The sequence below is a fragment of the Thamnophis elegans genome, chromosome 10 (genome assembly GCF_009769535.1).
Source record: "Thamnophis elegans isolate rThaEle1 chromosome 10, rThaEle1.pri, whole genome shotgun sequence".
NCBI lineage: Eukaryota > Metazoa > Chordata > Lepidosauria > Squamata > Colubridae > Thamnophis > Thamnophis elegans.
In genome coordinates, this window is record NC_045550.1 from 48,286,676 (window position 1) to 48,310,907 (window position 24,232).

A 24,232-nucleotide genomic window follows, 5' to 3' on the forward strand; every position below is an offset into this window, starting at 1 on the left:
TCAAATCTTGTAATGCCAAAGTAATGATTTAAAAATTAAGATGTGTGAAGAACAAAAGGAAGGAATATAAAGTTGCATTATTTAATCAGAGATAAATTATTTGTTTTATGTTTCTGGTAATTCCTAGTGGTTTTTTTTGTTTTTTGCTGAATCAAGACTAAAAAGATGATTTTGGGGTTTCATATAGGTAAAAATTAGGGTTCTTTTTTATTTGTAACTTTACAAGAGGATGAAAAAGTGTTAGCTTATGTTCAGTATAATGAAGGTTGAAAGTCATATATTTATTATTGGGGGGCTTGCCTTTTTCTTTCCTATTTTTTTTCTTTTGACTTTTTTCTGCACCTTGTAAATTTTTATTTTTCCTTCTTGTTAGTTTATATTCGTTTTTACTATGCTTATTAAAAACTTTATTAAAATGGGTGTGGTGGCTCTGTGGTTGGAGCTGAGGCTTGATGGTCAGCAGGCCTGAATGTAAGACCTGGGTACTAAGTAGCGGGGTGGCCTCCAACCACCTTGTCTAGCTCATTCTAGCTATCATTCAATGAATTCATCCTAAGAAGCTTAAATTTTACTGTGCAGTTAGCGGTAGATGTGTCAGTCATTTGTAAACCCCGGTTTGTAATTTTGTGGATGCATCTTAAATTAAGAGAAACAATTATTACCAATTCTCTCTTTATCACTTTTTCCTTAGGTGGCGTTGAACAGTATGTTTGGATATGCTACAGAACTAAGGTCATGTACAGAGGTAAATGAGCAGATACTTTCTGAATTTGTTAAAGCAATGTTACAGTTTTCCAGCATTCATCATTATCTCATTCAGGCCATTTTTAGTACAGGACATGTCATTTTTTCAGTGTTGATATAGATGCAGCTTCTGAAAATGAATAATTAATCTTATTTAAAGTAACAAAGTAGAAAGAGACCCTGAAGGGAGGAGAGAGGGGAGGAGAGATCCAGAAAGTAACCTAGCAAAAAAAGAAGGAATAGCTAGGAAATGAGACTGAATAATTCATAGAAGATGATGATGAGTCTTTAGCCTAAGCCTGAGATTTTCATCTGGTCTGTTAAGCAAACCCATATGACTAACAGTGCTTCACATTGCTGCCACTGTTAGCCACTCCAAGCATATTTTTCCTTTGGCGCTTGCTTCCCTTTCAAATCCCTGAAATATGGATTTGTGCAAAAATAGCATAAACAGATTTTGTATTCATGCAGAAGCTCTTTCTTTGGCTACACTTATTTTTGCCTTTTGTGTTGACTCCCAGTGAAGAACAGTATGAGTTGGGCAGTTCTGGTTGGTTCATTTAAAACACAGCTATCTGTGTTAGATGATGCACCAGGGCAGATAAATGTTTATAAGCCACCCAAGGTGGCCTCTAGACAAGATGGGGCAGCACATAAATACATAAATATATAAATAATTCGATTCTGCCATTGGTTTAAATCATTTATTTATCGCCCTTAGTTGAATGAGAAGAGAAAGTGAAGGAAAAGGAGTACAGAGACAAATATGTGACTAGAGAAAGGTTGGAAGCTGATTTGAAATCTAGGTTTTTATCTCTAGGAGTGTATGAATTTCAAAGAATTGCAGTGCCTTTTCAAATTGTAAACTCAGTTGCTAGTCCAGTTATCAGCTACTTACTGTGTCAACCTATGCTTGTATATTTCTCTTCCACTATGCAATGCATGTAAACTAGCACTTGACCATTTGACAATTGATAAATTGTTTAAATTATTCATAATATGAGAATATTTTCTCTTCAGGGAAAAGGAGAATACACAATGGAATACACTAAATATCAAGCCTGTTCATTCAATACACAGGAAGAATTAATTAACCAATACCTTGAAGCAACAGGACAACTTCCTGTGAAAAAGGGCAAGGTCAAAGGTTAAGACACCTTCAGATCAGTCCTATACAAGAAACTGCCCACAAGCTGTATTTGTTGCAAGACTCACAATTAAACGAATGAAGAAAATTCAGAGCAATTTCATCCTGGATCAAAGTTTTGACTTTATTAAAAGTCATGAAAAGACTGTTGTTTGTACAGAAATTCCATGAATGAATCACCATCTTAATTTATATTAAAATGTTTTGTTTTAGAGGCTTGATATTAAATAAAGCTGAAAAGGTTCTTTTCATCTTTTTGTCTCCTTCGACCTCATCATAATACTCTCTCTATAACCTCTTTCCAATTTTTGAAGCCTCAGAGAATCCAATGCAGGAGAATTATCAGATCTCTACCTGATTTTTTTGATAATTGCTACAGAGTCTGAACCAGAAGACTAAATAACCTTTCCCTGAACATGAATACACAAGGCAGACCTGTAATGTAACATGAACATTTGAAGGATAATGTAATAAGTTTAATTTTCTAATAATAAAGTGAAGATACATTTTGAGACAGAATGATTTTTTCCCTTTCCCTTCTTTTAGATATCATGCATCATGCAAAGAATATATTTTAATGTTACTATTTTTCCAGACCTTGGAATTCACTTGCAATAAGAATCCCACTTATTTTGATGCCTGAGCAAAATTTGAGAAATTATTCTAGAGCCAGTCACATAAGTTACTGTCTGAAATGAGCTCAACTTTCAGTTGCCATATATTGGATATTGCTAAAATGTCAGTTGCCTACGAAGAAACATGTCGGATTTCTCAGAGGAACACGCCTCCAAAAAATACAGCCTATTTGTACAAAGGGAATTTTGTCCTTCCCCAATACCTCCCATATGAAGAGAACCGTGCAATTTCTACATCTACTTACATATTCAATTAGGAATGGTGGACTGTACAGGCCTGCAGGGCTATCTGAATAAAACTAAGTGCACAGAATGAATAATTTTGGCATCATATGTGTCCCGGGGGCCATAAGGAGATGTCTATATCATTTCCTGGTAATAGAGAAGTGACTTGCCAGCGCTATCTTCTAGGATCTGATTTCAGTTTTACCATGGTACCTCACAAGGTGGTGGTTGTAGGGAAAATAGGACGAAGGTCTATTGGATATTTTTGCTGTTTTGAGTTACTTGTGAAAAAAGTGCAGACAGCCCCGGTTGATGGAAAACCAATCTCCCAAATGCTACAAGAACCAAGTACAGTCCTGGGTTTTGGTTTTTGCCACCATAGCAATAGATTTTGAGCTGATTGTCCTTCCTTGTTGAATTATTTTTTTTTCTTTTGAATTTTCCCTATTCTCTCAGCTGTTTAAAAGTAAAGCAAAACTCCCCCCCCCCCAAAAAAAATCAATAGGATTGTCTTGGACAATGGTGGCTAGCTTTTTTGTCATCCATAATGTAATGTGCGTGCCCCGTGCTACCCATGCATGCACGTGCAACCTGTGTGTGCCCTGTCCCCGTGCATGCACACGACCCCCATGCATGCATGGGGGGCTGCTCTCCCTGTGCCCCCGTGCACGCGTGCCACATGCACTTCCCACGCATGCATCCATGACCCCCACACATGCACAACAGAGCCCCAAAAATCATCTGGCTGGCGGGAGGCGCACACAAATGTGCGGTGGAGCTGAGCTGGGGCAACAGCTCGCATGCCCGCAGAGAGGGCTCTGTGTGCCACCTGTGGCACACGTGCTATAGGCTCACCATCGTGGGTCTAGGATATGAACTTGGGACACCTTTGGTTTAGATCCAGGCTCCTTCTATCTCCTTTGTGTAATCCTGTGAGTTGTGAGTGTCTGCATTAAGAAAATGGTCAAAAAAAATATCGCTTGCCTGTCTGGAAGAAATTGGTATGCATCCTTTCTTAAGAAGCCTTCTCTGAAACCAACTGTTTTTGACCATTTTCCCAGTCTATTTCTGGGGAATATTGTTGAAAAGATTCTAAGAGTGGTGCGGTGGCCTAGAGGTGAAGATCTTGCCTCACAATCAGAAGGCTGTGAGTTCAATCCTAGATAGATGCAGATATTCCTCTGGGCACACTGAGAATATATCTGCTGAACAAAACTCTGCATTGGCGTCAGGAAGGGCATCTGGCCAGTAAACACTCTGCTAGCTCCATTCAGTTGCCCAGATTCCACCCTGCAAGGGATTATGGGGTCGTTAAACTATGGTATCCAAGTATAAGAATGATATCAAAAATGGATGGTCTGTATCCCTAACGGATTCATATCCCCGTATCCCTTGTTTGGAACTGTTAATGGGATGCAAATGGAACTGATCGCTTTGGTGGTTTACTGCCTGTATCCAGATTTGATTCCATTGAATATGATAAATTGTAAAGACTAGAAGTTGGGTACGGTTCTACTTCTACCTGAGAGTGTGGTTCCATAGATAATCAAGGGAAAACAGTGGTCAAGTATTATTCCAGGGTAAGTTTAATGGAAATTAAAGTATTAAAATCAGCTGTTTGTTCTGATCTAAGAAACGAATTGTATACAAATCCCCATTGCAATTAAGAGGATGAGTTAGGTTGCTTTCAGTCTGAATAGGAATATAGTTTGTGCAACTAACAAACGTGTAGTTTTTAAAAAATTAACCAGCCTCAGACCTAAGGATTCAGATTGTAATGTTTGTGTTTCAATGATCTCTACACCTTTTGTTCCAATAGAACTAAGGCTGTGCAAAACTGCAGTTTGCATTTGAAGCAAGAGCCACTTTCAATCGGACGCCTCACTTCTAAATGCATGTAGATGCAGAAGATTAGAGCTGGGCTGTGGGACTGTGTTAAAACTCTTTATTGCTTACACAAAGATTCAGATGTAATTTGTCTTTCAAAAAACAATATATTATGTACCGTATTTTTTGGAGTATAAGATGCACATTTCCCCCTCAAAATAGAAAGTGAAAATCTGGGTGCATCTTATACACTGAATACAGCATTTTTGGCCTCCTGAAACCCCGCCTCCTTTGAAAAATGGTCATGCATAGCCTTTAGGAGGCTTGTAGAGTGCTCCTGGGAGCTGGGGAGGGCAAAAATGAGCAAAAAATGGTTCCTCCTAAAGGCTATGCATGCCCTTTTAATGACAAAAAAACGGGCCCATTTTTGTGAAAATCAGGCCGTTTTGGGGAGGTCAGCAGAGTGCAAACACTTTTTTTAAAATTTGCTTCTTCAAAATCTTGGTGCGACATATACTCCCATGCGTCTTATACTCTGAAAAATATGGTAGTTGACAACGACATTTTATTTATTAGCTTCCCCTCCCCATCATCTAGCCAAGGCACTCAGCTCTGCAAAATTTACTCATAAATTCTTTTTCCTCTATGTTTCAAAATAATAATTAGATGAATTTATGATAAATTTTAGTTCAATTAGGTGAAGAATGTATAGTCAATTTTAGTTTAACCTCCCTAAAATTACATACTTAGAAGGCTGCCGGCAGAGGTTCAGGCACCATTTTCTACCCTGTTTAAACATCGTTATATAAAGCATCGAAAATAAATTTTGAAATATTGTAGCTCAGGTGATATAACATGAAGTGACACCGACAAATATATATTCTTGTCCTTTTATTGAAGATAAGTTAAATCTAAGCATCAAATATTTTCCAAAATTTAAAAATATTTTATCAAATATTTAAAATGGCAGTTTTAAAATTTTCAAAGGCCTTTGTTCATATATATTTAAAAATACTTTATAATGAGTTACTTCTAAGGTCAGAAACTTAGTGACACATCAGCAGTTTTTCCATATAATAGAAATATCTGTAAAAATGAATATTTCTATGAAAGTAACCAACCGATATTTACGATAGATCAGAAGTGACAAGTGCAAAGCTTCCAGGCAGATTGCATTGATTTAGATAGAAGATTCTCAATACTGAATTTGGAATGTGCTACACCTTTGCAAAAATGTTTACAACTGCATCAAACGGAAGGATTTTCCTCCCTACTTAAAAATTAGTTTCAACGAAATATTCATAGGAACCTGACTCTTCCCCAGAGCTATCTGCGGATTCTGCAGAACTGTCTTCTGAAAAACACTCATATTTCACTTTTATTGGCAGCTCCAGGTTCCAGGTAATATGCATATGACAGGAAAGATCCTGTAAAAATAATCATAGACAAGAGTAAGTCTACTTGGAGGAAATCCATTGATTTTAGTAATATTTCAGAGTGTGTATGTATTGGCTGCAATCCTAAACTTAATTTCTTGGGCATGAACCTTACTGCATTTAGCAGGATTTACTTTGGAATAAGCATGTATAGAATTGCCTAATAAACTATTTTTATACTTTTCTTCCCTGATCGTAATGTCCCTGAATGTCCTTACAAAATAGATTGGAATGATTATTATATAGTCACTGGACTTAATTCATCTAATAAAACAATACTGCTAAAATAAAATAAAAGGCTCAGTATTTTATAAAAACAAAACTGTTGAGTACTGAAGCTTCCATACCTCTGAGACATCACTACCCATCAATACGGTGTAGTCAAATTCAAGTGTGTCACCACGTTCCTGGACAGAAAGGAATAAAAAAAGGTTGGAATAAAGAAGGCTGGACAAGATAATTATATTTTAAAGAGCATCTTTTTAGCATTCAGGCACTATGTGCACGCTGAGATAAGTGGTTTTTTTGAGTGCAGAATGGCTTATGCCCATGATGGTGAATCTAGGGCACGCAAATCTTCTCCCAAATTCAGCTCCACTGTGCATGCACATGTGCAATTCAGCTCCACTGTGCATGCACATGTGCTTCCCACTGGCCAGCTGATCTTCGGGTCTCTGCCACACAGCGTGGAGGGGCACATGCTGCAGAGGGGTTCACACACATGCACGTAGGAGGGATGGGTGTGTGTGGGGGTGCACGCATTACATTTTGGGGGGTGCATGCACTTACGCCTTGGGCACTCAGTCCAGAAAAGGTTAGCCATCACTAGCTTATGCTCGTTGGATGTTTCCTGACATTTTAGTAAAACCATCTTTTCTTTACAATGTCCCATACTGCAGAAGTTGTACTACAGAACTTCTGTCAAATCATCCCGAATGGGCTTTGGGTTTGGCAGTACTTGAACCCTGGATCATTTTGGTTTTTCCAGGTTTGGGCCAGAACAAAACCCAGAGTGTCTTAAGGAGCAAGCAGAGCTGGTACCTTCCCTCTTTTTCCACAGATTCTGAGCTTGCACCATCATTCTCTTCAGGTCTTTCTAGCTTTGTCTCTCTCTTAATGTTGTGCTTCAAGCTAAAAACATTGGCAGCTAAGGAAGGCTGCCCTAGAGAGCTTGAGGGACAAGGGGAACAGTTGGTGATATGCTATGCATGAAGCCAAGGACATTAACAGTAGCTATCTAACTGGCCTATCACAACTCATAAACCTTCCCAGCATCTTCTTTTCCTTACCTTACCCCTCCTCTTCACTGTCAGTATCTTTCACTTTTTCAAAATATGTGTTTCAAAGAACATAGGATCATAGGGCTGGAAGGGCAATTGAAGGCCTTCTGGTCCAACCCCGTGGTCAAGGTAGGAGACCTTATACCATCCTGGTCAATCAGTTGTCCAATTCTAGTCTTGAAAACCTTGGCATTAAATCTGAACCAAGCCAGAGATTAAAATTATGAAGCCTTTCTATTTAATAGGCCACCAGTGTCGTAGAAAATGAATTTCTAATCTCTGACTAGTTCTTAGTCATACAAATTATTATTCTACATTTTTCATTTTGGTGTTTATTTAACAGGAGTTTTCCCCGAAACCCATTGAACCATAACCTTAACACACAGGTTCAGCTTAAACATGGTAGGCTAAAATGTGATTGTTGTTCAGTGTTAACTACTGATTAACTTAGCCCGTGGTTGTTAAGTATAGCTTTTCTTGTCACTTACGGTTTTCTTTACATCTTTGATTTCCTTCATGATGTAACCCACATTTTCACTCGATTTCTGCCACCCAATGTAACCGCTGCCAATGTTGGCGAAATATTTTAATTCATCTGATGATGATGTGGCTGCAGGGGAGGGGGAGGAAACAAAAGAGGGAGAGAAACTAATAAAGGAAGTAATATTTTTATAAGCCAACCTTATTAGGAGTTGAGCTAGATTTGAGTGGGTTGTGTAGTGGTTTTATGCAGGCTTAAGGTTTTCTCATGCAGAGTCAAAAGATAATTTTTATCAGCAAACATTAATACATTTTATTAAGGGGCAGATATGCTATATCTGATTTGCAAACACACACTCAATCCTTCGATGAAGTTGGAGATACATCTTGATTAGCGTTTACCATATTTTTCAGAGTATAAGACGCACCCTTTTCCCTCAAAAAAGAGGCTGAAAATCTGGGTGCATCTTATACATCAAATACAGCATTTTTTTGCCTCCCGAATCCCCATAGCCTTATGGAGGCTTTCGGAGAGCTCCTGTGGGCTGGGGAGGGCAGAAATGAGCAAAAAATGGCCCATTTTTCCTCAATTTCCCCCACGCCAGCCCAGGAGCATTCTATAAGCTTCCATAAGGCTATGCACGGAATTTTCTTGATAGAAAACAGGCCCATTTTTGTGAAAAAATTGCCCGTTTTTTGTTTCTTTTTGCCCCCCACCCCCAGGAGCACTCTGCAATCTCCCCAAAGGCCATTCATGCCTTTCTTTTTGAAAAAAAATCGGGCCCATTTTCGTGAAAAATAGGCCGTTTTGGGGAGGTTTGCAGAGTGCAAAAACTTATTTTTTTTCCTTTTGGAAAGCACTTTAGTTAGAGTGATTGATGAGAATTAGACTGATCAAGTGCTGTGCCAGCCGAAACAAAGTTTTAGGTGCTGCAGATTGTCATCGATTTCCTTCTCCAGCACATGGATAAATACACCTGGAAATATCTACCTACTTACCTAACCTCTCTATCTACCTACCTACTGTATTTTTCCCTTTCTCTATTTCTCTCTCTCTCTCTATCCCTCTACCTAGAGCCAAGGTGGCGCAGTGGTTAAATGCAGCACTGCAGGCTACTGCTAGATCAGCAGTTCAGCGGTTCAAATCTCACCGGCTCAGGGTTGACTCAGCCTTCCATCCTTCCGAGGTGGGTAAAATGAGGACCCAGATTGTTGGGGGCAATATGCTGACTCTCTGTAAACCGCTTAGAGAGGCCTGAAAGGCCTATGAAGCGGTATATAAGTCTACTGCTATTCCTACCTACCTACCTACCTACCTACCTACCTAATTACTCTCTCTTCCTACCTACCTACTGTATTTCTCTCTCTCTCTCTCTCTCTATCCCTCTATCTACCTACTTTTTAAAAAATTTTCCTCTTCAAAACCTTGGTGCATCTTATACTCCAGTGTGTCTTATACTCCGAAAAATACGGTATATCATCTCCAACTTTGCAAAACTCCAATTGAAAAATCAGAACTGTTCATTCTTTGTGTACAGTCAAAGTACTACACACATAGATGTGGTTGCATCCCTATATGTGTGTTGTTTTTAAAAGGCTAGACTGCTAATCAAATTAATAGTAAAGGACAGGAAGTCGTCGGCTTAAAACCAGTCACTTAGCAACTGTTCAATCTTAACAGACCCTCTCCAAAGCAATTTACAACCCAATCCCAAAGTTATGTTCATTACAGAATCCTGTGGTTGTTCACCATTACAACTGACTGCATAAATGCAGCACCCTCCCCCCACCTGCTCTCCATCCTCCATCACTGATCACTCACCTTTTTTAAGAGCTGAGGGAAGGACAGGCCATCCCATTGCTGGGCCACATGGCACAAGTGGCTGGCTTTTTCTGAGTGAGGCTGGCAAGGCTAAGGCTAGTGTTAGGCAAGAAAACCATGTGTCAGGCCTGCAGCCACATTCCTCTTCGACCTTTGGCCTGCCACACTTTCTATTATTCTACTATGCCTTTTTCTATTGTGGGAAAATGGGAGGGGGAATTGTATGGAGTTACTCAACATGTAACCAAAACAAAATTTCTTCTAGAAATCCAAGGTCATCTTTTGTCTCTGCACCTCTGCACCTGACTGGAATTGGATGGGTGGAACTGCCAGCATGGCAGTGGGAGATTGACCATGTGATGGATTTGTGGGTGTGGGGCAAGGTGTTGAACTTTCAGATAGGTGGGGAAAACCTGGAAGCTTTCAGATTCAGGTTTTTCAAGATGTGCCAACATGGGTCTCTTAATAAATTGGAACTTTGAGCAATACTTTGCCTTGGATTCTGATTTAATTTTGGATGCTATTTTGAACCCTGACAAAGAGTTTCACCAGCATTATTTTTCACTCTGAAAAAAAAAGTATCGTTTGTGGGATTGTGCCACATGGCCCAGGAACAGACTGGCCTGTCCTCCTTCTCCAGCCCAATCTTCTCCACTCTGGAGATCTTTGAAAGATAGCTGAACAATTGGTGACAGAGGATGGGGAGGAGGACCAAATGGTTGTAGGGACCCTGAGGGATGGGAAATGGAGCATGGGTTATATCAAAAGGTAGGGAAAGGCCTTGTAGGTTGGCTTGTGCAAGCACTAGTCTTCTCAGGATCCTCCCCACCCAAGGCACGCCAGGCCCTACTTAATACACTCATATTTATTTAACAAATACATTGGGGAAAACGAGGATTGGGGTCATTAAGTGAGACTGTTTACTTAATGGCCCTCCTGATTTCTGACCATAATGGGTAGGTTCCATTACAGTCATAGCTCAAACGCTACCTGTATTCAGCTTTTGGATATTTACATTTGCCAAACCAACACTGAAAGGAAAGGAGCATCGTAAATCCAGAACCTGTTGCCTGGTTTTACACAACACAAGTAAGTTAAAGATACAACATGCTAAATTTGGTTAGTTTTAATGTTGCCTCAATCCCCCCCCCCCCCGAGCTTTGTACCTTCTGCAAAACCAGATCATTGGGTAAATTCATTGCTCAATGTATTGTGCGAATCTAAAAATTGGTTAATTAGGGGAGAGGCATGTAGTCCTGGGCGATTATGAAAAAGATTCCCTGTCCAGGATATACCTTTAAGTTTTGTAAATAGGTTGTAGTCGTCCTTCTTGATTTGGGGTGGATCTCTGTTGTCTGTGCAACTGATTTCAATCATCGGCTTACACGTTTTCTTCTTGTAGAGTACAATTGCACTGCATTTCCCTAGGTTTTGCTTTAAAACAAACGAAAATAACATATGGGGTTGTTTTCTTCCAAACTTCCTTGCTACATTATCCTTACTAGATCTAGCAGCAGACTATGAAAAAGAAAAAACTGTTTACGGAATGGGCAATGCCACTTCTAAGGTGGAAAACCACTTGAGGGGCAATGGAAGCGAATGTTGTAAATGTTGCAGAGAGAAAAAAGAATCAGTATTTATATTATCACTGCTCTGACTCAGAAGTCCTTTTCACTGCTATTTTCTAAAACACACCTGGGATAAATATTTCTCTGCTGTAGGCATAGAAGCTATTGCCAGGGGCAACCAGGAGGTCTATTTACACTTTATCTCTTCCAAAAAGATCCCAAAGATAAGGGAAATTCAAGCATAATGCAGTGCGAAAAATGTAAGTTGATCAGAGATAGAAACAATGAAAGAAAGGTAAGCTTTCATAGAATTAAATCCTACAACTTCTCCACTTGCAATCCCATATTTCAGGGAAGCAAATATTGCTCGAACAGTACCCCCAAAGCCATTGAATGGAGGCATCTAACTAGGTGTAAATCACTGCTGCTTGGTACTGCACTCCTCCGACCAGTAGTGACACAGAATGTGGGTAGACATGTCTTCTGCCCTTGGATTGGGAGTGGGGGGGCAATGCAAAGTGATTCCAGTCTTTATTTAGCCCACAACTCCTAGTTTGCTGGGTGTCTCAGGACCCAATGGAGTGCTAATGATACCCAGCATCATGTCTCTTGGCTTGACCAAATGATTCATTGGAGGTCATCCTTATGGCTATGGGAATCTGGATGGGGAGGGGCAGGTTCTGCTCACTCCTAGCAAGACTGTGGCTCTGCATATTAAGGTCCCATGTTGTCAAGGATTTGCCATCTCTTTTCTGGATGAGGTTCCACTGCCTGAAAGAGAACTGATTGCATATTCTGAGTATCCTCCTAAACTGGCAGCTCCTGTTTAATGAAAAGCTGCCAGCCATGGCCAGGAAGGTTCTTGTACAACTTCATCTTATTTATTCTTTCTTATCCCCAGAGTTTCTGCTCAAAATCACCTCTCAAATGGATGGCTTCAATGCACTCCATGTAGCGCTGCTGCAGTTGGTGCAGATGTTGTGATATAGACAGCTATGCCTATGTATGAACCTGTTAAAGCTCTGCTCCATGAGCTACATTGCTTGCCAATGTGCTTCTAGTTACATATGTGCTGGTTGTCATGTACAGAACCTTCCAGGGTGCAGAGTTAGGTTATTTGTGGGACCACTTCTCCCCCACTTGTGTCTTCTCACCCTATTCGATCCAATAGAAGAGGCATTCTGCAGGTCCCGTCATTGAAAAATGTTATCTTTGGAGAGTCTGTCAAGTGGAAAACCATTCCTCCCAAGATTAGATTTTTCTCAACCTTGTCAGGTTTTCATGTGGCCCTTAAGACATGGTTGTATTCCCAAGCATGGGATTGGAGTGGGGCAATTGGTGGATTCAATTTTTTTACTGTGGGTGTGGCTTGGTGGGCATGGCAGGAGAAGGATACTGTAAAATCTCTATTCCCTCCCCCCTCTAGGGGAAGGTTACTGCAAAATCCCCATTCCCTCCCAATCAGCTGGGACTTGGGAGGCAGAGAATAGATGGGGGCAGAGCCAGTCAGAGGTTGTATTTACCAGTTCTCTGAACTACTCAAACTTTCCACTACCGGTTCTCCAGAACTGGTCAGAACCTGCTGAATACCACCTGTGAAGTGGGGGGGTGAAAACCTGGGTTGCACTACATGGTTTACATTGATTTAGTTTCTCAGCTGCTGCTTGTGTTGTTGTGCTTTATTTATTTATCAAGCTTGTATGTCAATCATCACCCCAGAGGCAGAGGTGAAATTTGAATTTTTTACTACCGGTTCTATGGGTGTGGCTTGGTGGGTGTGGCAGGAGAAAGATACTGCAATATCCCCATTCCCTGCCCACTCCTGGGGGAAGGATATTACAAAATCTCCATTCCCACCCCACTCTGGGGCCAGTCAGAGGTGGCATTTGCCGGTTCTCCAAACTACTCAAAATTTCCGCTACCGGTTCTCCAGAACCTGTCAGAACCTGCTGAATTTCACACCTGCCCAGAGGCAACTCTAGGAGGCTTACAGACATTGGATAAAATGGAGAATGAAACAATAAATAAAGATCTTAAATTTAAAAAACTGAATGAAAATAAAACAAAGCAGGATGGAGAGCTAGGGCAGAGATAGGAGAAGGGGTGTTTTCTACTCCATTAGCCTCCTCCAAAATGTCACATTCCCATTAGGGCCACATGCCAGCTGGTAGATCCAGGTTTGTCAGGCTCATTTGGAAGGCCAAAAGGGCGGGAGCATATCTGACCCAGGAGGGCAGAAGCCACAGCAGAAAAGGCTCTTCTTCTGCATCCTGCCAGCTGAAATGCCTCAGCTGATGGCATCCACCGACTGCTCCTTCTGCTGGCACGAATGGGGTAGGCTAACCCCATTGGGGTGAATTGATTTCTCAGATAGCCTGAACCCATGACATGAAGGGATTTTTTTTTAATATCACATTTTGCATTGGTTTTACCTACTGTGAGTTTCCAGAGTTGCTATATGAGATGTGTGGCTATATAAATCGAATGAATGGATGGATGGATTTTGCTCAACTGTACAATGAGGAACTCACTGTATCCAAACACTCTTTGGAATTTGTTAGATAGGATGCTGAAGAAAGCAGATATCATGGCTCATTTCCGGTGCATTGATGCCAGGAACAAAAATTATATTACAGAAGTTGTTCTACAGAAAATAGCACAATCCACTTACCCCAGTTTGAATGTGTTTTGTATAAAACCGCAGGGAATACTCATGTCCAACTCCTGGGATATTCTGCAAGACATATAAGCTAAGGTTACACTTTAATAATATGTATGGCACACACCACACAAACATCTTTTAAAGTGGCAGTTCATTAAAACACTATATAGCATTTATGCAGTAGTCCTGCTTCTGTTGTTTCAGGAATGTTAGCAAAACCGAATGTGGTTGGGATGTAATGAAACTTTTTTGCTTTGTGCCTATCATCCTAAAAAAAAGAAGATATTTCAGGATTCTCAAACAAGTCACGCATTAATTTTATAATGAAGCTCAAATGATGAATATTTAACATAAGCACTTATGTACTTCTATGTAATGAATAGCCATCATGTATTTTTCCCTACTAGCTTTTCCTTCTGAAAAATTCCTGGAACTTTGTACTCAAAGAAGTGATCTTATTTTTACAGACTAATATACTGTAATATTTAGGGTTGCTTAAGCATTAGAGTACAGGGAGTCCTTGACTTATAACTGCAATTGGACCTGATTTCTGGCCAGAAGTCATTATGGACATACAGTAAGTCATGCACCCATGTAGCCAGATCTGATTTTATGTCATTTTTATAGCAGTTGTTAAGTGAATGATTGCAGTCATGTATGCAAACCCATTTGCATGAGTGGAAATTTTTTTGCCAGAAGCCAGGAAAAACATAGCAAATTGGAGTCACATGGTTGTGAGATGCTGCAACCGAGTGTAAAAATGACCCAGTTGCCAAGTACCCAAATATAATCATGCATATTTGAGTACTTGGGGGACCATTTGTGTGGCATGACAGGATGGCCAGAAGTGCTCCATAAAGCTCCCATTCCAGGCCTGTTGTAATTTTGAGCAGTCGTTTATATTTACCAACCAATTGTAAGTAGATGACTACCTGTATTGCCAAATGCAGCCAAGAGCTGTTAATTTTTTGCAAGAGTTAGTAACAGGGATTAGCAGCTAACTCTGCCCATAGCCTGGAGTTCGATCCTGATGGGTTCAAGGTTGACCCATCCTTCCATCCTTCTCAGGTCAGTAAAATGAGGACCCAGATTATTGGGGGCAACATGCTGACATTGTAAACTGCGCAGAGAGTGCTGTAAAGCACTATAGGGTGGTATATAAGTGCTATTGCTATCTTGGAAACATACAACTGGAAGAAAGTAGTCAAGTGACTGAATCTAGCTGCTTTGCTCAGTGCAGGAAAGCCAGAGTGATGACGGTCCAGCATTCTTGAGGATATCTGTAGAAGGGAAGTCTATGATGATCTCAATCCCACTGTCAAATTGCTCTGTCAGAAAGTTTTTGCTAAGATTGCATCAGACTGTGCTTTTCTATAACTCAAAATCACTGCACAATTCCAGATGTGCTCTAAAACTGAAGAAAAGGTCTTGGCCATCTAAGGATCAGCCTTTCAAGTATTTGAGTATAATCCTCCCTCCTTTTATGCTGAATTGCAACAAGTGTCTTATCTCAGAACAGGCTTCTTCAGTGGGAGCCCCAATTTTGGAAAGTATTCCCAGTACTGTCCTTACTATGTTTTCTGGAGCCAGCTGTGTTTATTCTCCTCGGCCTTTTAACAACGTTCATCTGACTGTGATCTTAAAACATTTTATTGCTGCTTTTATTTTCTGTTTTTGTTCAATATGCTGATTTTATTTGGGATGGTGCATTTGATTTTTTTTGAACATTTTAATATATGCTAATTGTTTTAACCTATTGTTTTAAACCATAAATGTAATTTTTATTTAAATAGTTTATTTAAACTTTCTTTAAACAGAAAGTGTATATAAATATTTTAAATAAACAGTCCTCCCTCAATTATCTTTTCTCCAGGCTAAACCATTTCTTCAATCTCTGTTCAGGGAGGCTTATATTTTTGTCGCCTAATAATCTTCAGTACTCTTTTCCTAATCTGATCCAAATTTCCCTGAATTCTTCCTAAAGTGCAGTACTAGATCTGGGCACGATATTTCACATGTCATGATGACCAAAGCAGAATGGTTACTTTTCATTATTAAACTTTAGTTGATGGTTGAAATAGAAAATACCGAGGAATGGACTCAGGATTGATCATTGCAGCAATTGATTGTTTGAAATGAAAATGGTGTTTGTCAAATATTCAGTCCTGCCTTTTCATATAACTAATAAAAACTTTAGGCTTCTCACCCTTGCTTTATGTGACAGTCCTGTTGCGTGTATTCTAAACAGTACACACAACTGCAAGTGTTGGTTTTGAAAATTAAAAATGTAAATGTCAGGCCTGGGAGCTATCTTGGGCATTGGATCTTCCCACATTTAGTGCTGTGGGAAACTGGGAGGGGGAGATTGTATGGAGCTGGGGAGATATATAGTCATAATAACATTCCTGTCTCCGAGAGTCAAGGACAATCCACTCTGCACTTGGAGGGGTGTGACTGGGTGGCATCTCCAGTTGGGACAGTGCTTTGATTGGACCATGTGATGGGCATATGGCTTGTACTTTCTTTTGGGTGGGGAAAACCTGGACACTTTCAGATTCCGGTTTTCCCAGATGTGGCAATATGACATCTCTAATAAAATGGAATTTTGAGAAACTTCAAGCCTCGGAGTCTTCTTTTGTTATGAGTGTTACTTGGAACCCTGACACTCTCAAGTCAAGCTTGTGTCCTGGTGACCTGATCACGAAAGTTTTCTTTCATGTTTTTTCAACTTGTCAATCTCATCTAAACCCTGGAACTTCTATATGGTTTCCTATCTATGTATACCCACATACTGTATGTCTCTGCTTAACTTCCAGAGAAAAGTGAAGGAAACTGTTAGTGGCAGTTCAGTGGGTTCGGCTTCCGCAATCGGATTTCCTCACAGTGGAAACAATTGAGGGAAACCCTGCCCAGATTAGATAGAAGCAGCCTGTTGCAACAAAATCAGCCCAAGGCCTTGAGTCAACTTAATAGCAATAGCACTTAGATTTATATACCGCTTTATAGTGCTTTACAGGCCTCTCTAAGTGGTTTACAGAGTCAGCATATTGTCCTCAACAATCTGGGTCCTCATTTTACACACCTCAGTAGGATGGAAGGCTGAGTCAACCTTCAGCCTGGTGAGATTTGAACTGCCAATTTGCAATCAGCGGTCTAACCACTGGACCACCGTGGCTCTTAAACATTAATACAGAGCTATCCAATTTTTTGGCTTGCCTGGGTTGCACTGAATGAAGAGGACTTGTCTTGGGCAGCGTATAAAGTAGATAACTAATGTATATAAATATTGCTAGAATTCACATAATGATGTTGAAGGTTTATGGTCTCGTGGAGGCTGCATTACTAGCTGTTTAGTGCCATAGGTTGGAAATGCCTATGTCAGTGATGGCGATTTTTTTTCATACCTGCATGCCATTCTGCATGCTGGAAATGGCATGCAAAACCATCTCACAAGGAACGTGCAGACTTGCTGGACTTTGTGTGTGCTGGAGCGCTGAAATCCAGAAGAGCGTTCCATCGCATATGCATGTGCTAGAACCCAAATTTCTGGTTTTGGGCACGGGCCTGACAAACAGCTGGCCATTGCGCATGCACGCAACGGAAACTTGGAAGTTTGGGTGCCGGTGTGTGCATGCGTGCTGGAATGTTGCTCTTCCAGATTTTGGCACTCCCACCTGCACGAAGGCCAGCTGGCCAGTGCGCATGTGTGCACAGGAACATGAAGAGGAGCCAGCGAGGCTGCGTGGGATGGCGCTGCATGCCATAGGTTCACCACCACGGGCCTATGTGAACACTTTTATTATTATGGCATGAGGTTTTTGATGTTGCTTACATCACACTCATGTTGGAAGCATGGAGCCAGGTTGAAAGGATAAGCCCCGGACATCATCATTGCCTGGGCGATATCGAGTTGAGGGCTCCTTTCATGTACTCTGCAGAAGCTGGAACGAAGGATAGGAGCTCACCCTGCCCCATGACAGGACTCAGGTCTCGAACAAAGACTCGCTACTTGTCAACCCAGTGTCCTAACCACAGAGCCACTGGGCTCCTTGTTTTAAGTCAGTAAATGCACCAAAATAAATCCCAGTAAGTAGTAACCAACAATAACTTTTTTAAACACATGAAATGAGCTGAATAGTATTGTGAATAATTGTTTGGACAAATCCTTTCCTGGTCAGCCAAGAAACATAAATTAAAGCAAGGCTCAGCAAACAGACATCCACCAAGTTTTTCTATGCCAAGCGTATATAAAAGATACCGAACTTTTATAGTTCCCAACAATTTATGCAGAACATGCATCAAAGAAGCAGCCAAAACTCAACAAGTATTTTGGACCATAAACTGTAGTGCATTTACTTTTTGTTTTAAATCCAGGAATAGCATTTTCCTCAGAAGAATAACTTCACTGCACATTGCATTCAAAAGCACACATTTTATATAAAGGAAATTTTAACTAAGATTCTCTTTTAGTTTTGGCCAGCCAGTTGGTTTGTTTTATAAAACATTTCAGAGATTGCTTACTTTTATCTTTTGTTCTTCTGTAAACATAAAAGGTAAAAAGAAAATACCTCAAGATCTTTGCTGCCTGCTTCAAAAATGTTTCTACAGAGAGTTTATATAATATTATGTAGGTTATTGCAAAATAAGAAAAGATACACAGGCAGAGATTACAACCTGAAAGTGATTTTAAATGCAGCATTTCTTTCTTAATCACCTGCATAAGGTTGGCACTCAGACTTCGATACTTCCATGAAGCTTGGTATGAAGGATGAGGAGATATGACTAAAATTCACCACTATTTTTCTGGTTATGGTCATACTGCATTAACCCAAAACGAAGTCTGCTTGGTTTGGGGTTGGTATATTTTTTAATCCAAGCAGGAGCGGTTTAAACCATGATTAAACAAACCACAGCTTAACACAATGTGTGAAGCTATCTTTCCGCCCTCTGACTTTCAAATGACAACATTTTGGGAAAAAACACTAGGGACAATCTGCTCTCTGTTATATCACAATTTTGCTTTACTATAGTTTGTTGAATAAACACAATGCGTTAATCTAGACAGTTTCATATGTAGTACAGACTTGCTGTCTCTTATTGTTAGGGATATATGTTTATGGAATCCTAAGAAGATAGGGTGCTGATTTATTCTGCTTTTAGGAAAACCCTTTTTTCCTGGACAGAATAAGTCCCTGCATTAATTACATTCCCACAAACCAAGTTTAATGCTTAAAGTTCAATTTTTTTCACATGTTCCAAATATTGTCTAATCACCAATTAATCAGCAAAGAAAAAAAATGTGACTAAACTGGCTGAAAGGCTAGCCACTATTCAGTCTTCTAACTAGTCACTTTCTCAACCTCAGCAATTTTAAGATGTGTGGACTTTAACTCTCAAAAATTCCCTAGCCAGCATTTCTGTTAGAATGTGTTAGGCCAACTGTATTAATTAGATTACAACTCCCTTTGGCCAGGGTAGCTGGGAATTCTGAAGTTGTAATGGATGGGAAGAGTTCAAATAGTGTGGCCAACCAGGAATGAACTCAGATTTTAAAAACATGGTGATCTAGTTTTTAATAAGCTGTGGGAACTGGTCATAAAGTGGTTTGTGTAAAGCTTGTGGTCATTCACCTAAAAACCTATGCTAAAGCCCACCCATTTATGATTAAAATAATAGGACCAGAAAGATCTTTTATATAGGTGAGTAGTATTACCAATGCTTACAAAGAGTAGAGTTCTTAGAGATGAAGCTCAGAATGAGGGAAATGCTATCAGATTATGCTTATTGCTTCTACACCAAAGAGAGCAAACCTTCTCTGAACTCATGAAGGCTTATCAATTGGGTAGCAGTAAAGGATGCAGCTGCTTTTGAGAAGTTTTAAGATTTTATCTGAGTCGCCAGATTGTTTGGTGGAAAGTCAGCAAGAAACAATCACCCTATCTGCCTTCTTATCTCTAATCTGCTGAAAGCAAAATAGGACTAAGATTTGAAGATTAAATACCTTCAAGAAAAAAAAAAACCTTCTCTTTTCCAGTTAAATGAGGGATAGTTATTTGTAAGAGTATCAATGTAATTATTTTATTTAAATTTATTGGTCACCTAACTCCAGTAGATTGTGGGCAGGTTACAAAACTAGGAAAAACATTTAAAAAAACAATGTCGTTTTTAATATCACTGCACATGTTGATGGTAATTTGTGCAGTATTTTTTTGCAAACTGCTGTTAGCACATTCATTCTATTTTGATGTTGTTTTCTTAGCAATATTAGCCACTTAAAAGCCAAACACGGGGCTCAGATTTAAGCATGATTTTCATCAAGTCTCTAAGCCTCAGGAAGTACTCTTTTCTGCCTTAGCCACATTCATTTCCAAGGATGTTGTTTGCAAAAGGGAGTTTAATGAAAGGACATCACAATGTTCTTTATGTAAGAACTCAATTATTTGAATAAGCAATGTGCTACTCTCTCCCCATCACCCATGCTTACTCTCTACTTACAGAACACTTAACACTTACAACACTTACAGTGTTGTTTATAAGACTTGCAAATGAAAAGTCAAACAAAGGCATTTAAGCCCCCCACTGATGAGTGGATAAAATTCTCATCAAGGGCACTCTGAATGTTCTCAATGGTGGATTCAGCAAGGCAATCATCAACCCCATGGTTATCTTACATACTAAGGTAAACTAGATGGTAGAAGATAAACATAGTTTTAAAAATGAAGAAAAAAACAACCTGTGAGATGTTGAAAAGACTGTCTGGATAGCTGCAAAGGATCTCAAGCTCTAGTAATAAAAATCAAGGAGCACAGTAAAAATGTGGGACTAAAATGAACGTTAAAGAATTCAAAGTTAATGGCAACAGATAGAACAACCAGCTTTAGAACTGAACTGGAGATACACTTCTGCTTTTTAGGATCAACCATCAACAGAAAACAGAATCTGAAGAACATCAACAGAGCTGAAGAAGCTTCTTGGATGAGAAGTGAAACTTCTTCAAAGAAAAACCAGAAAATCCAGTTGCCTCTTGAAAAAGCATCTTTGGGACAACTATGACCTGGATGACTGAGAATCTCCATAGACATCAAAAGAAAAGAACAAGAAACATTGTCAAGAATTATGCCATAGATATGCCATTTGGTAGACCAGCCATGAAGCCTTGGAAAAGATATTTAAGATGTTCCAACATTTTACCTACAAAAATCAGAATCATGCAAGTGATGGCATTTTCTGCGACACTCATGGATGCAAATAGAAGTCAGTCTGGAAGCAAAAATTGGACTTTGAAGAAGCCGGAGAGGATGAGTATTGGCCATTTTGAACTATGGTGTTGGAGAAAATTCTTGAGAATACTTGGACACCTAATAAAACAAATGGATTCTCAGCCTAGAGTTATCAGTAGAGGCATCAATGACCAGGCTCAAATTATCCTACTTCAGACACACTATGTGAAGATCTCGTTCTCTAGGAAAGGATTTAATGTTTTGAAGAGTGAAAGGAAAGACTATTACATCCAGCAACAATACTATTGAAAAACCTGAAAGACCAAGTTAGGGTCAGATCATCACGGAGAAAATCCATCTACAAGGTAACTAAGAGTCAACACCAACTTGACCTCACACAATCGCAATCTCTAACTGGAAAACTCTTATTTAACAACAAGCTCCCTCAAGGAGCCAAGAATGAAGTCATTCTTCCTTTGTATTGGGACGGGGTTGGTGGGATTGGCTGTCACTAGTTCAGCCTCAGCCATACCCCCCCCCAAAGTGATCTGCCCCCTCCCAATCCTGTGTGGGACTCTCATAGTTCCTCAGGGCATCAAGTTGTCAGATTTGCCTTCCCCAAAGAGTCACTGAGGCTAGGCTAGTTAGATGTGGCTTGTCTTTTTCATGCAGGCAAAGTTTACAAAGAAATTTTTACCAAGGAACGAAATTATAAGTTTGAATGAGGAAGGGGAGAGGTGTAAAGAGACAAATTTCCCTAAGGATGACAATCTAACTCAGTGGTCAATAACCAGTGGTGAGAAAATTTTGGAGGTCCGTGGAAAAATTATTTGCCTTTTTTATATTGCACTAAATACTATTTATCTTTTTTTTAAAAAAAAAATCATGCTAGTGGTCCCTGGGATTTAATTTAATTATGAATTTAGTGTCCCCGGGGTCCAAAAAGTTGGTGACCCCTGGTCTAACTAGTTTATACGCTGCCTCATATGCAGTAGTTGTTGAAGCAGCTTTGTTTTCCTTGCAAATTCCTCGAAGCAACAACAAGAGTTGGAAGGGACCTCAGAGGTCTTCTAGTCTAACCCCCTGCCGAAGCAGGAGAACTGATACCGTTCCCGACAAAACCCAGTCTTAGTAAGTAAGTAATCTCTTAGTAAGAGATACTAAGGCCCCTTTCGCAGCCCCCTCTTGCAATTGTGGTCGGGGGAAAGGGCTGTGCGTAAAGAAGCTGGATAGGGCCAGTGGGAAACACCGTGCCGGGAGGATTTTCTTCCCCGCAGCCATTAGATCCAAGGCGGGAACTTGGACTCTTTTTCCCCCCCTTACCTACCCTGACCGAGGTCTTCGCGAGGTGCACGACTTTCCGGAGAAAGCTGGGCGAGCCTTGATGGTAGTTGAGATACTGGACGGCCGTCTGGGCGACCCGCAAGAATTGCAACTCAGAGGCATCGATCTTGCCCTGGGAAAGAGGCAGCAGACCGGCGCTCGGTCGAGCCGAGCAGAGGGCGGGCAACAGCAGCAGGAGAACGACCGGCGCCATCCGAGGCATCCTAGCGACGAGACAGGGAGACGGGCTGACGCAGAGCTGGACAGGGCGCGGACGCCACCCGGATTCAAGTAGCGCCCCAGAGGGTCGGCCCCTCCCTGGCCAGCCTCCAGCCCCGGCGAGGAGGCGCCCTTCTGGGTAGCGCCCACGCCTTCCTCTGGCCCTTTCGCTGCTCTCTACCCCGAGCCAAACCGAGGTCGGCTCTCCACCCACGGGCGAGCATCCCCATCCCCCCCTTACACACTTACACACAAACACACACACACACACACACACACACGTACCAGGAATGGAGAAGATGGGCTGAGGCAGTGAGCTTTAATTTGCTCATCTGACTTTCCCCACCAGGTGTTGTCCAGATGTGTGAGATTTGTACGGCAGGGGTGCATCACATGGTAACTATCAACTACCATAATCATGAATTGATATTAGGTAATGAACTGTCTGCAAGAAAACCACCATGCTCACAGTATAGAATGGCCCTTATTGTCATTGTACAAAATAAATGCAATGAAATTGGTTAATTGAGTATACCAAGGACCCCACAATTCAATCCTGAACTACAAAGAATCTGCTCCATAAATGCATAAATGATACCTGTGAAAATATAGTAAAAATTGGAGCCTAATTATGGGTCACACATAATTGCATAACTATCTGGTTCTAGTGTCCATTTTTTTATGTCCCCCCCCCCCCCAAGAAAACTTTACAACTTCAAATAGGCCTTCCTTGTCTCTCATTTTTTTTCTCTTTTCCCTCCAGGTTTATTACAGGTAGTCTTCGAGTTTTTACCACAATTGAGCCCAAAAGTTTAGGTTGCTCAAACATTTGGTTAAGTGAGTACGCCCCAGTTGTTAAGCGAATCGTTGCATTTGTTAAGTTAGTAAGACGGTTGTTAAGTGAATCTGGCTTCCTCATTGACTTTTGCTTGTCGGAAGGTGGCAAAAGCTGATTGCATGATCCCAGGACACTGCAGCAGTCATAAATATGAACCGGTTGCCAAGCATCTGAATTTTGATCACATGATCAGGGGATGCTAAAAAGGTCATAAGTGTGAAAAATGGTCATAAGTCACTTTTTTCAGACCCATTGTGACTGAACGGTCACTAAATGAACTGTTGTAAGTCGAGGACTACCTGTATTAGGATTTGTGTCGCACAGGCAGCCACATGTTCAGACTAGATTTGGCATTTTTATCCACCTATTCAGTCCTTCCCAAGGATGATGACAATGATGATGACTTAAAATCCAGTTTCAAATAAAACCCAGCTGAGGTTCTCTAGTGTATTTAATCTACTATAGATTTATGCAAGATTACTGGTTGTGCAGTTGATTTTCAGTTGCTTTCCTAATGACCCTTTCCAACTGATTATATATAATTGGACCAATAGCAATAGCAATAGCAGTTAGACTTATATACCGCTTCATAGGGCTTTCAGCCCTCTCTAAGCGGTTTACAGAGTCAGCCTATTGCCCCCAACAATCTGGGTCCTCATTTTACCCACCTCAGAAGGATGGAAGGCTGAGTCAACCCTGAGCCGGTGAGATTTGAACAGCCGAACTGCAGCTAACAGTCAGCTGAAGTAGCCTGCAGTGCTGCACTCTAACCACTTTCTGTTTGGCAAAAAATCGTAACCATTTTA

At 40.5% G+C, this 24,232-nt stretch overlaps 2 protein-coding genes across 2 annotated transcripts in view; one reads left to right on the forward strand and one right to left on the reverse strand.

Moving 5' to 3' along the window:
* The window catches only part of GFM1 (G elongation factor mitochondrial 1), a 43,088-nt gene extending 40,716 nt beyond the window's left edge, over window positions 1-2,372 (forward strand). Inside the window, exons 17-18 of the mRNA XM_032224884.1 lie at window positions 692-745; window positions 1,765-2,372. Coding sequence (XP_032080775.1) covers window positions 692-745; window positions 1,765-1,896 — 186 coding nt within the window. The 3' untranslated portion in view covers window positions 1,897-2,372. The remainder of the gene's footprint in view (window positions 1-691; window positions 746-1,764) is intronic.
* A 3,082-nt stretch (window positions 2,373-5,454) lies between these two features.
* On the reverse strand, window positions 5,455-22,694 carry LOC116514085 (ovocalyxin-32-like). The gene is made up of 6 exons (XM_032225524.1): window positions 22,374-22,694; window positions 13,836-13,898; window positions 10,892-11,030; window positions 7,783-7,904; window positions 6,362-6,421; window positions 5,455-6,005 (listed from the first exon to the last, which is right to left on the reverse strand). The coding sequence occupies exons 1-6, from the start codon at window positions 22,590-22,592 to the stop codon at window positions 5,853-5,855; spliced, it is 756 nt and encodes a 251-aa protein (XP_032081415.1). The 5' UTR covers window positions 22,593-22,694; the 3' UTR covers window positions 5,455-5,852.
* Window positions 22,695-24,232: the final 1,538 nt, after the last annotated feature.

What these genes read in the sequence shown, in the direction of transcription:
- LOC116514085 (XM_032225524.1), bottom strand. Translation starts at nt 22,592, where the DNA reads ATGCCTCGGATGGCGCCGGTCGTTCTCCTGCTGCTGTTGCCCGCCCTC. An exon ending in TCAAAGATGTAAAGAAAACC is followed by an intron (nt 6,422 to 7,782) that starts GTAAGTGACAAG and finishes CTTTCTGTCCAG; the next exon opens with GAACGTGGTGACACACTTGA. An exon ending in TGGGTAGTGATGTCTCAGAG is followed by an intron (nt 6,006 to 6,361) that starts GTATGGAAGCTT and finishes TTATTTTTACAG; the next exon opens with GATCTTTCCTGTCATATGCA.